This window comes from Halichoerus grypus, chromosome 6 (assembly GCF_964656455.1).
Source record: "Halichoerus grypus chromosome 6, mHalGry1.hap1.1, whole genome shotgun sequence".
In the NCBI taxonomy this organism is placed as follows: Eukaryota; Metazoa; Chordata; class Mammalia; order Carnivora; family Phocidae; genus Halichoerus; species Halichoerus grypus.
The window spans coordinates 163,276,664-163,290,277 of record NC_135717.1 but is presented as its reverse complement, the minus strand read 5'-3'; the positions used below and the strand labels follow the sequence as shown (position 1 = coordinate 163,290,277).

Here is a 13,614-nt window from a genome sequence, read left to right as displayed (position 1 = left end):
GAGCCTTTTGCAAGTCCCCAGGCAAGCTATGGCAGCAGCCCGGACTAGGGTGGTAGGTGGAGGTGGGGAAAGAGATCAGACCCCAGGTATACCCTGAGGGTCTACATGATAGGCTAAGGGACCAGCTGTGTGTGTACAGGAGGAGAGGCGTCAAATCTGAGACAGGTTTCTGGCTGAGAAACAAGGACGGATTGCTATTCACAGGGTTACTACTTAAGTGGTCACCTTTGTATTCACTCAATCTTCAAATCAGGAGTATAAAAATAGCACTTTGAGAGAGTCCCACCTTTAAGGAATAAAGATTTTGACTGAAAAGCATTGTTTACTAAATTATAGTAAGACAGCAATGAAGCAGTACATTTCATCTGGTAGCAGGAAACAGAAAAGTGCTTTCTTGATTCAAGACCTAAATAGTTATCAGATAGTAGTATTAAGCTCCTTAATTATTTCACAATAAAAGTACAAAAATTCCAATTTCAGGTAAGCAGTACCACCAGCCACACGCATCAGACAGAAAGTTATATAAATGTCTTCTAATGTATTCCAAATAGAACAGATGCTTCTAAAAATATTACTATTCTTGAAACATCATGAGCATATTACCATTTCTTATTTATATTGCACGTAAGTTCAGAGACATCCTTATAACATAGAATGTATGGAATTCCTATGTCAACAAGAATTCAGATGTCCTCCTCTCTAGAAGAGAGAAATACATCTTTACATAGTCTGATCCATTAGTTCAATTTTGACAGTAATCAAATATGAGAACCAGAGAAGCAATTCCTTTCAAAAAATATACACTAAGTGTAACATGAATAGAAAAGATAATGAAGTCTAAATATTGTTAGTAGTTTTGTGATAATCCTACACTGGGATAAATGATGGGTTATGTTTATTATAGGACAGTATACTCCTAACAGCTCCTACTAAGAGGCAACACAACAGAAGAGATGAAATGAAAAGGTGATTTAATCAGAACAGGTTTTAATCATGGTTGTTATGGATCCTACTTACTTATTAATTGTATGTTCATAGAGTGCGATGTTACAGTCATTTTCTTCATTCACATCTAAATATTCAACCAGACTCTCATGTAAGAAATCTTCAAAATTCCTGGGAAAATATTGGTGAAATGTACATTACTAATAAGCATTTTACTGCAGTGTTTTACATATGATAATGGAAGATACTGGCTTGCATTTGCACCCAAAGAACCTTTCTCCCCACAAAGCATCAATACATGGGGTGCTTGAAACATGTTATTCTTGGATCACAGAGTGATCGCAAATCATTGAAATAAAAACATCTATGATACTCGTCAATCTGGTCCCCCCCCTTTCTTTGGAGAGCGAGAGAGAAGTGTGAGCTGGGGCGGGGTGGGGAGGGGCAGAGGGAGAGAGAGAATCTCAAGCAGGCTCCATGCCCAGCACAGAGCCCAATGCAGGGCTTGATCTCATAACCCTGAGATCATGACCCAAGCAGAAATCAAGAGTCGGATGCTTAACTGGCACCCTAATCTGGTCCCCACTTCTGAAAGTATCTTCTATGACTTTTAAGAGCCCCTATGATGAGAGGCCCAGTGTCCACATCAACATATCCCTTTGTTACTTCACAGTGCGCTCATTTACACCAACACTCTGTGATCCGCATGATACAAACCGGTAAGTATTTTACAAAGTCTGGGCAAGTTCACATAGAGAGGAGAGTCTGACACACTGGGTAGGGAGGAATTAAGAGACTAAAAATGAAAATATACTTTTCTTAAAAGCTCAGATCCAATAATGTCATTGCTGATTAAATCCTATATATGGCTCTCAAAGGAGACCGAGAAGTTTTGCTTTTGGCCGTTTACCTGTACCCCTGAGCCAGCTCTTCCATATGCTTGTTTGTGACTGCAGGCTTCTGTTTCTTAACAATTATGTAGGGTCTGAAATAAAAAAAAAATAACAAATTCACAGCAGTTCAAAAGAAGAAGTCAGCAAGTAAGTTTACCATAGTGAAATGAGGGAAGCTGGGATGTGATCAAACCGATTCCTGGACTGCCTGAGGACCCCGGGTATTCTCTGCACGTGTGAGCGCGGAGGGGCCTAGCTGCTCTCTCACATACACATTCACAGGCACGCACACACCAGCGCACGCATGTATGTGCCCACATGCACATATATGCACACACACGTATCCAAGTGTCTTAGGAAATACCTGGTTTTAAATGGAAAGGCCACACAAAAATGATACTCGGTAAGATCTAGAAACAAAATCTTTACTGTCTTATTTTTTAAAATGGATGTTGTAAATGCATCATGCCAAAGGCATTTCGTAGGATTTCACATAGGAATACATGGTCTACGACCCAGGAAGCCAGCAGGCAGAGAACGGTTCCTGAGGAGAACAATGGCGTCCTGCAGTGAAGGTCTGATGGACATTCGCTGTTTAGAGTGGCTTCTTTTTGGACAGACATGACTAGGCTACGCTGGCAGGTTACCTAAAGCTACACATTTCCAGAGAATAAAGCTTTTTTACGTTGTGATTTTGAGCGAGCTAATGGGTGTGAGGTAGAGAGAGCTTTTGGTCTCCCCACTCTGGTAGATTAACCTGTAACTGTCAGCGGTGATCCGCCGCTAAGGGCCTCGCCACCACGAGGAAACACCGACACAAAGGATGGCATGCAGCCCCGAAACGTCAAGGGCTGTTGCTATTTGGATAAGCAGCTCTTAGAGAGAGGAGCGAGCAACCACCAGACACTTGTGCGCTCTACCCTCAAGTCCAAATAACTATTTGAGGACTAATGAGCACTTTTAAACAGTTAAGAAGAAGAGCTGCACAATTACAAAAGGGGAACACAAGTTGCTGAAAAATGAACTGAGTGAACTTTTCGTGGAAATCCACATTACCTCGAAATCCTGGCTTCTTCTGGGGAGGGAGGCAGAGAGCATTGCTACCTCGTTCAAGGGCCGAGAGACTCACAAACGAGGACAAGGACAGACGCAGGAGAGGGGGCAGTCACACTCAGCTACCTCACTCCCCCTCTACTTACTCAATAAACTACCTGCTCGTCCTGCTGGATCTATGTCAGGCCATTACAAAACGACTTCTAAAAAAGAATTCACTTCTTTTAGACTATTCCATAATATACTGAATGTAATTAAAAAGAGAAAAATCCCCAAAAAGAGTAACCTAAGAAAATGTTACTGTTTTCCCCGCCCCTGACTGATTAGGTTAACAGCTATAAATAAGCACCTAATACGTGCCGGGCACCTACAAGGCACTTTCCACACCTTCTAACAGTTAGTTCTCAGGACAACCCTATGGAGGTATTGTTATCATTTACATTTTTTTCAGCCATGGAAAGTAATAAAGTCAGAGCCACACTAGTCAGTGAGTGGCAAGGCAGGGATCAAACAGAGGTACGTCATCACCTAGAGTTCCTCGGTTGTAAAGAACAGAAACCAATTCTGGTTAATTTAAGCAAAAATGGAATTTACTAATAAAAAATTTTAAAAAAAATTTTTTAAAGGAATTTACTGAAAGCATAAGAATTTACTAGAAGGATAAGAATCCATAAACAACAACAACAACAAAAAAGGTAAAATGCCCAGCCTCACAAAGGATCGAAGGATCCAGAAGGGGAGGAGTAACGGGCAGTCTCTTGCATGTGTTGCTGTCAGGATGAATCAGTTCCAACCACTTCTTCCTTGAGTTATTCTATTTGGGATTCAAATTCTCTGAGGAGAGAATGTGACTGGCCTAGCTAGGGTCATGGGTCTGACCTTTGGCTGAGCAGGAGAGGGCACCTGACTGTCCCAAGAAGACTGCCAATGGGGAGGGGCAGTTCCCAAAGGAAAGTGAGGAGGCTAACTGGAAGGAGAAGCTGGATGCTGGACAGACAAGCGCAGTCCGCTCTCAGCTCTGACAGACTTCTAAGCCCCAGCTCCTCCCACCACTCCAACCATAGCTAGCTCACCAACCTGGGCCCTAGCCCTATCTGAGGCCCACAAAGAACGGCCACAGTAAAACCACAGAGGCTTACGAAAGGTAAGGTACCGTCCTCAGCTGATATCCCTGGATGTCCCCCAAGGACGAGATACCCTGTCATATTCATCTCTGTGCCCCCACCTGTAGGCCGGTACCTGTGCATAGTAAGACCTTAAGATGTGCTGAATGACTAGAAGGTGCCTATCCACTGGGTCTACTGCGACTCGCTCGTGCCTCCGTGTTTTTTATTCTTGCCATCCCCGGCCTCTTTCCTTTCCTCCTTCATTGAGGTAACATGATCCCACTCATCCTTTAAAGTTCAGCTCACAGCAACAGAATACAGTGGGTAAGATCATGATTGTTAGAGTCAAATGAACTGTAAGGACTGTCAAGTAAAGAACAGACCCGGGGTGCCTGGGTGGCTCAGTTGGTTAAGCAGCTGCCTTCAGCTCAGGTCATGATCCCAGGGTCCTGGGATCGAGCCCTGCATCGGGCTCCCTGCTCAGCAGGAAGCCTGCTTCTCCCTTTCCCTCTGCCTGCCACTCTGCCTACTTGTGCTCTCTATCTCTCTGTCAAATAAATAAATAAAAAATATCTTTAAAAAAAAGAACAGACCCCACCACTACCTAGCCTCGGGTAAGTTATTCACGTCTCGTTCCTCATTTGTTAAACGAAAATAGTAATCCTCCCTTACACAGCTGAATGTAGTTAAAGCCTTACACGTGGTATATCTACTGAAATAATAAATAACGGCTAGCAAGCATTATTACGAGCATGGTTGGCTGTTATTAGTAATTATTTCTGCCTTTGCCCATGGACTGAGCTCTCTGAGGGCAGAGACTGATTCCCATTCAACTTTGAATCCTCAGCACCCAGGTGCATATCCATGAGGTGTCTGCTAACTGAAACTTCTCTCAACAACGAAAGAGGTGGAAGTGGATTCAAAGACAAAAACAAGCATATTTCTTTCAGAAGTAAACCTAAGAACTCTCTTCAGCAACTTGTACCTGCACAGCCTTCCTCCATCAGAGGAAATATAGACACATCGATCTGTGAGATTTGTTGAGATGGAAACGAACTCATTGATATATCCTGCTCTTCGCATCAGGCGAAACGTATTCACCAGCTTCCTGTGGTCTCGAATGACACCCAGGATGTTACCTGAGCAGAGAGAAGAACATGTATAAGAGCAACAAAGAATGGATCGCTTTGACTGAAAATACCCACGCAATAAAGCTGAGCAGCAGCCCCGAGTCGTCCTCTGAAAGCTCTGTTACTCGGCGGGGCAGCCAGGCCACGGGCTGCAGGAAAGAAACACAGGAGAGTGGCCATGGCACCCAACGACCTGAGTCTACGGGCAGTCCTACCACATGCTGGGCGGAGTCGCAAAAACTAGCCTCACGTTCCTCACCGGTCAGCACAATGCTGGGGGCAGAAACTCAGGGTCCAGATCCCCCAGGTTCGAACACTGGCTCAATCACTTCCACAGGGCTGATGGGAGGATGAAAGGAGTTGACCCTCCACAGTGCCCAGTAACAGCTACTCTTCAACTGCTCTTCGTGTCATCGTCATCTGAGAAATGAGGAAGACGGACTTTGGGCCCCAGGGTCAGCGTGAGGACTCAGAGGGGTCCCGGGTGACAGTGCAGAGTAAGAGCTCTGTCAGCGCTAGCCACTGGGATATACTGAAGGAGGTGGCCAGGGAACAGCCCTGTTTTGCTGCTCAGCGGCCCGTGCAGGGAAGGACTTAGGCCCCCAGAGTGGGAGGAAAGGGGAGAAGAGCACGGGAGCTAAGCGGTCAGGACGAGCGCCTGGAGGACATGCGAGGGCACAGGCAGCCAGACCACCAAACCCCAAGTACAAAGGCTGAGGCACACTCGCTGCCGAGGCTCCGGAGGACTCTGAAGGGGGCGAAAGAAGCAACTGAAGCATGAGCGGAAAGAGAGGGACCTCTTGCTACAGCCTGTTGACAATCCCTCACCGAGTGGCTGAATATAAGTCAACTGGCTGTCAGGGCTGATCTGACTGTTTTTGCAGAATGTCTCACATATTTAGCTTGAACTTAATGATACCGCATTGAGCCTTTTCCGCTGTGGATCAGCTGGAGCTGTGAAAGGGCAGAAGGCAGCCAGTCTCTGCAATGCGATCTTGGGCTCTGACAGTGGGATCCTCTCAGACCCTGAGGACCTGGCCAGTGGGATAACGGTTTCTGTCACCATTTTTCTACCTTTAACTTAAGGCCCGCTGGGCCCAGAATTGAAGTTTATTTGTCCTTAAACACCTGGATGATAATGGCTCCCCTCTACCTTCCCACCCAAAGACTGACCAGGCTCCACAGGTCTCCATAACACACTCACCATTGAGAAAGACGAGAAACACATTTGGATAAGAGAGCTCTTCCCCACATAATAAATTCACATCTTCTACCCCCAGATTACTGGCTAATTTAACAATGGGTCCGTCTTCCATATCAGTTGTGATGTGTGTCATAAGGGCCAAGTTTTTCACCAAACCACAAGCCTAAAAGACAAAAGATACTCATTTCTAAGAATGGCCATTAGTACAAAGTACAGGGTTTGTATCTGAAAAAAGCTCACTGCTTTGTTGGCGGCAACGTAAAACAGTACAGCCTCGTAGGGGACACTCTGGAGATCCATACAAGAGACTTAAAAATGTATACACAGAGGAATTTATCCTAAGGTAATAAACAAGGATATAAACATAGATTTCACCATAGAAATGCTCAGCAAAGTACTATTTGAAATGGCAAATAAGAATGGCATGAACGTTCCCTCAAAAAAGAAATTGATTACATAAGCGGTTACTCCCCGACAACGGAACGCCATGGTCATTAAGATAACACTGTATAGAAAGAGTAAAGGAAAACACTGATAGATATGGGTACCTAAAAATATACAACTGGCCGGAAATGAGTCAACAATTAGTCAATGCCCAGTACTCTATAAAGCTTCTTGGTCAGAAAAGGCAAAGAAAAGACCGAAGAACCGCTCCGATTCAGAGACTAAGGAGATGTGGCAACTGGAAACAATGTGTAATCCTGGGCCAGAAAAGAGACACTGGTGGGGTAACTGGCAAGATTTGAATAAGGCATAGATTCTATAATCTATAGGTTATAATCCTGTTATCAATGTGAATTTCATAAGGTTGATAACTGAGTGACAGTCGTGTAAGATGTTCATATTTGGGGAATCTAGGTAAGGGACTATGGAAATTCTTTTTACTATTTTTGCAACTTTTGTGTACATCTGAAATTACTTCAAAGTGAAAAAGAAAATATTTTTAAATTTTTATGCAACCAAAAAACAATCTAAGACAAAACATGAACAAGGATTTAACACAGCAAGTAGAAAACAAAACACTTGAGACACGTAACGTGTAAGGATTGTATCTTTGATTCTTTGAAACCATCTGCTGTGGTGATGCACAAAATAGGTACTTCACGGAGGTTAGCTAAAACAAACTCTGGGAAATTCAGTGTTCCAAAGCCCAAGGGGTATAAGTTATGCAAATTTGACAAGCTGCATAATTCTAGTGTGAACTTCCATATGGTTTAAGATAAATTAGGAGAAGAATGATAATTTTCTAAAAATCTTAACTCTGTATGGACTTCTATTTTCACCTCCCCCGAGTCATAACAAATTCCCACACTCTGGAACTTGCATCTTTCACATGTCATAACAAACGTACTGCTTCATTCAGCAGAGATCTGTGGGGCCTCTACTGTGAACAAGGCTCTGTGCTAGGAGCTTGCGACAGAATGGGAACCTAACGAGGTTCCTTCCTCCGGAAGTTTATAGCGGACAACAAACACCAACAACGGTCGGCATGAAGGAAAAAGGGCTGTGATGCAGAACCTCCATCAGCTGCCTGGTTTTGTGCTCCCTGTTGGCTGCCACTACAAGTCTGGTGCCCTCTAAGTACACCCAAGGAAAATAAGGAGTTGCTTAAAAGGAGATCCCGGTGAACACCATAGAGTTGCTGCAGCAGTAATCTGCATATATCATCTCTTTTGGAAATACAGCCAGCATTTTGTGGGGGGAAAAAAAAGAGCGATCCCCGTGAACAAAGGTGAGGAGTCTATCAATGTTCCCTCACATTCTTATGGTTACATGGTTTGATTCTTGGGGACAGGCTAAACAAGCAAGAACACGGGGACCGTATTTCTATTTAGGTGCGATACTAAATCAAAGGCCTCTGTCGGTACTGGTTTTCGAATGACACGGATGTTGTCCTGACAGGCTGCATCAGTTATTTCTCTGCCAGAGAAGTGGCTGACCCAAAAAAGGATATGGCCTGGAGGAATGGGGGCAGAAGCAGAACATCAGCAATACGCACCACCTCGGACATCGCTGAGACTCCGCGGCTACCTTACCTCCCCTTCAGGAGTGTCCGAAGGACAGAGCATTCCCCACTGAGACGGCTGGAGGGAACGAGGACCACTCACTTTCCTTGTTTTTTCAAACTGAGAAGAGATTCTTGTCATCATGCCCAGTGCAGATATATAAGACAAGCGAGAGAGAACTTGAGTCACACCCTGGCGGTCCATTTTAAATCTCTTTAGAGACCAATTTCCCTGTATAACGGGAAAAAAAAAAAAAAAGACATAAGACCACCCTTGATCTGCTCATATATTGCCTGAGACTTTGCAGTCACTCTGAGAGGTTCATCACAGGAACTATTTTTTTGTGAAATTAAAGCCATGATGTATATTCAGAAATCAAAATATCACAATTAAAATGAAAATTGAGCCAGGTCACTCACTGGGGTTTTCTAGCGCTTTCATGAATATCACCGTGTCTAGCAACCAGGTCAGAACGTTTTGATGTATCAACATTATCACATCACAGCGTTTACTTTCTGGAGAAGTAATTATATCCTGAACGAGCCAGTTCAACCAGAGATTTCCACTGGAAGCAGTAAGCTAATTAATAGAACACTAGCAATTTCTACACACATTTTAAGGTAAAAGTAGCTCGAAGCTCAAAGAGATAATTTCATAATATGCTATTATTTGGATGTCTTCCAAAATCTGTCTTTATTAGAGGAAAATATAATAGAAAATGACCCAAAAAATGATTCCAATAGCAGGTATCAGGGATAATGAATAAACTGTAGGCTTCTTAATCAAGGTTAAAAATTGTATATATATTTATTATATGAAGAAATACTATATATTTTCTGTGGCTATCATGTCAATCTTAAAATAGATTCATAGGAAATAAATCTTGAACATTTAGTTTATCTCCTACGCACCGAGTATACTGTGTTAAATATACACATTAAATACTCTGAAAGATAATTTAAAGATGAATGTTAGGAATGGTTAAATTTTCAATTCATGGCAACATGAACAGTAGAAAACAGTATGCATATAAAAGTGAAGTAGAAAATGTCCAAAAAAATTACTGATTCAATAATCTTTCTGATTCAAAAGAAAAAATTACATCTGCTAAATGGTGGATCTTCATTTTTCTTTTGAGATTCTGATGAAAGCTATGTCTGTTCTCTTGGGAAAAATGCACGTAGGCCCTCGAACACAAGATTTTACATCCCACTTCCAGGGAGGACTCATGGATCCCTGGCTAAAAACCCTAACAGGAGAAAAACTGCTTGAGTTTCAGAAGGAGATAAGGTGATGTGCTTGAATTAAAATATGGGACTCTGGGGGAGTTCCCTCACAAACTAAAGTTTAATCATTATTATTTAATATCTATCACTGCAGAAACTTGAGGTTTCCGATAACATGGAAGAGAGTTAAATATAGGAAGAAACTGTCCATTACACAGCAAAGAAACAGAGCGAACACATTTATTCCACGAGTTAACTTCTGTTGCTTTTTCAGTTAACTCCTTTTCTGCTCTGAAAGGGGGTAAGCTTGGTAAACCGACTGGTGCCCAGAGAGTAGGCGCGAGGAAGGTAAATAAATATTCTGCACAGAGCTAAAATAAGGCTGCAGCTGCTGGCAAATAGGAAGTAGGTGGGGAGTAAAGCCAAGATGTCCAACAAGAGGATCTGTTCTTGTATTCTGCGCGAGTCTTACAAAAGGGAGAGAAGAGGAACAGACAAGGAGTCTAAAACTGCTCTTCTGAGAAAACGTTATTTGTTGAAAATATGCTACTAATGGTAACACAGAATTTTAGAAGCTGATCCTCTCCCGGATGCCGACGCACTGGGGTCCACCTGCAACAAGGTCTACTGCAGACTTTTCGAGAAAGCAGTTTTCTCAAGGAGGTAAAGCAGTGTCACTAAGGGGCAAAAGAACTACTCTAAAAAGCTATCATGACCTGAAAACCATGGGTCGGGAAGCAAGAAGTCATTCTACCAGACGTGTGTTCAAGCGCCCTTTGGAGGCTTCTCTCAAATATCCGGGGATCTACTTTCACACACGTTTGGGCCACAAGAGTTGAATGTGCCTAGGGCGGGCACAAAGGCCCCGGGTCAGCTCCAGTTAGAGGGAGCTGTCACTGCAGGGGCTGCCCGCACAGACCCGCTGGCTAGTTTCTAAAGACGCTCGCTGCAGCAAGTCTGCCACTAATTCTTTCATTGTTAAGGGAATCGACGTGTTATTCCATACCATTCTGTTGGGGTGAAATCCCATCTGTAAAACCAATTTTATGTCTGGCATACAAAACACGACTAGACTTCATCAGATAGACCTATAGTTGTGATGCTTTAAGAAAGGGAGCCAAAACCCATCTGATAACCCTTTATGAACAGCCAGGGGCCCTGCACAGACAGCAGCTGCCCAGGCCTGAATTCATCACTCACGTGAGGAACAGCTGATAGCCCTTTGAGGAAAATAAACCTACAATGAAATGAAACATTTTGTATTGTTTTGGACAAAAGTTATCATTAATAAACCTACTTGCACTATGTCAGTTTTATTACAGAAAAAAATGGGAAGAAGTATCCATTAAAAGAATGGCTATTATCAGTTAAACAAAAAGATCTTTCCTCTACTTAAGAGGATCTGTTTTCTTATCGCCTTATAGAACAAGGACTATAATTTGGCAATAAAGCTACATACTAGCAAAATTCCTAGTGATTAACATTTAAACTGTACACTGTCTTTCAAAGTAGAAAATTTATGATTTGTAAACAACCTTTAAATATATTTTTTCACCTAGAGTCCCCAAGTCCTTTAAACTTCCATTCCATGGAATAGATATATAACTAAGTCACAAAACCCTGAACAAATGACTGAAGACTTACTGTAGAAATGGCATTCACCATGCCGTTGGTAATCTGGTCCTGACGCATGTGCTTCACAACATCAAACTGAGCTGCTCTTTGCTTAGGAATCACCTGGTCTGCAATCTTCTTCATTTCAGAATTAAATTTTTTGAATAAATCTTCAAAAAGTAGTGATAAAAGCTAAAAAAAAAAAAATATATATATATATATATGGTGAACTTTCAAAATGCATTACTAGTCTATTTAATAAACTTTAGGTGTTTACTAAACTTTTTAAAAACGATGGGGGAAACTGCTTAATAATGAAGAAATATTTTAAAATTCTATTTGATAAATATGTACTTTTCTATGTGCTTATCACCATACTAGGCATTGGGAATAAGAGCAAAAAAAACGATGACACAATTTCTGCACTCAAAGACATTTAATTTAGACCAGTCACTTCCAGACTTTTAGATTTCACTGACCAGTGACCTAAGTTTTAATTTTACAAATAAAGATAACTAAAACCCCAAAAAGGGGGTGTGGGAGAAGAATTACCGTTAAAAGAAAGTCTGACAACACCAAAGATGTGGTGTCATTTGGACCTCTCCTATATCCCTGGTAAAAATGTAAATCGGTACAACTACTTAGAGGACAGTTCGCCATTAATCTAGTCTTCCCTAAGCCTCCTCAGTTCCTCCCCTAGGTACATCCCCACAGCAGAGCTTCTCAAACTTCAGCATGCATGTTAATCACGATCAAGGATTGTTAAAACCAAATTGCTGGCCCCACCCCTACAGTTTCTAATTCAATAGGTCCAAGAATTTGCATTTCTAACGAGTTCCCAGGAGATGCCAGAGCTGCTGGTGGGGGAAGGGCACCTTGAGAATCACTGCCCTCCAGAAATGTGCGTCTGTACACAGATACAAGATGTTCACAGCATTATTTGTATGAGCTAAACACTGAAAGCCATACAAATAATATTTAGTTAGACAAATTGTGGCATACTCTGAAATGATGGAACACTATAAAGCAATGAAAATGAACAAAAATGAAATGAAATGAACAAGATCATGGCTGGATCTTTAAAAGTGTAATATTGAGTGAAAGAAGCCACACACAAAAGAATATGTATGGTATGATTCCATTTACATAAGGCTTAAAACCAGCAAAACTGAACTCGAATTCTATGGCAAAACTCTAGCGAAAAGCAAGGACATGAATACCATAAAAATCAGGCTAGGGGGAGGATTTTGATCAGTCTGGAGCGTGTTGTGGGGGAGACTTCTACTAAAGTGTTCAAATGATTTTACTTTTCGATCTGAGTGCTATTTACAAAAGTATTTGTTTTGTAACAATTTGGTAAGCTGAAATTTATGTTTCAGGCACTTTTCTGTCTGTGTGTCATATCTTCTTATAAAAAGGTTATAATACAATACCCACCAATTACTCTGACATCATATCTCATTTTTCAAAAGGACATTTTAACATCAAAAAATGGCAGAGCAAATAATCTCAGAAGAAAACCACAAAAAAGTAAATACAATTTGCTTGATAAAACTCATACCAGCCATCCTTGCTCATTCTTCTCCAGACCAGTGAAAACTGGACCACGGACTCACACCAATCCTCAGACCAGTGGTCTGGGCACAAGTCTACATAAGCAGAGAATGATGTAAAGGCAACAGAGACCAAAGTAAAGTTTGAAACAAGACAGTTCAGCCTATGCTAGAAAAAAAAATAAAGTATTTAAGCCCTCACGCTAAGATTATTGGATGACAGTATTAATGACTGATTTCATGAAACAGATGAACAGCAGAGGTGGAAAGAAGGCTAGGATCTGAAGGGAGTGGAGGGCTTAAGAAAGATTTGCAAATTCCATATCCAGTAGGAAGTAGAAAGCCAGAAAACAATATCCCTTCCACTCTAATAATAAAAAAAGATAAATCAACTACAAAAATCATATTATTTCTGGAGTCCAGCTGAGAGGTAAGGTTGCAAGGCACCCAGGGGAACTGAATACAAGGGGTGACAGTCTGTCTAGGGAGAGACAGGACACATGACAGAGATGACGTCTGCTGCAGAAGAAATAGGACAAAATTTTAAGGACTTCTCAAATGCCAAATGTGAGCTACCATGGAAGCTTAGAACCCTTCGGAACCTCAGACACAAGAGGATCTGCACTCACAAGTTCTTTTCCATGGAGTGCTCCCAAAAGACTGGAGTCAAACAAAAGACTGAAAAAGATTCTTTCATTGGAACAAGCAAAAAAACCTATTTCCCTGGACTTTTGCTCAGATGAACCGTCAGGAAACCCTCCTGCCAATATAGTTCCAGGATAAAGGGGACATGCACTGAGAGAGGGATAGAAGCCTTCTGTCCCTGAGGCTGGAGAGGAAAGCCCCCCTGCTCCCACCATAAGCCTTACATCCAGTAATAAGCA

At 42.0% G+C, this 13,614-nt stretch overlaps 1 protein-coding gene across 2 annotated transcripts in view; it reads right to left on the bottom strand.

The window, feature by feature from the left end:
* POLR3B (RNA polymerase III subunit B) overlaps positions 1-13,614 on the bottom strand; it is a 104,064-nt gene that overhangs the window by 49,380 nt on the left and 41,070 nt on the right. For both annotated transcript variants that reach the window (XM_036083135.2, XM_078076515.1), the window contains exons 13-18: positions 11,208-11,369; positions 8,368-8,568; positions 6,332-6,494; positions 4,983-5,136; positions 1,856-1,930; positions 1,018-1,116 (exon numbers count right to left, since the gene is read on the bottom strand). In XM_036083135.2, the coding sequence (XP_035939028.1) occupies positions 1,018-1,116; positions 1,856-1,930; positions 4,983-5,136; positions 6,332-6,494; positions 8,368-8,568; positions 11,208-11,369 (854 nt within the window). The remainder of the gene's footprint in view (positions 1-1,017; positions 1,117-1,855; positions 1,931-4,982; positions 5,137-6,331; positions 6,495-8,367; positions 8,569-11,207; positions 11,370-13,614) is intronic.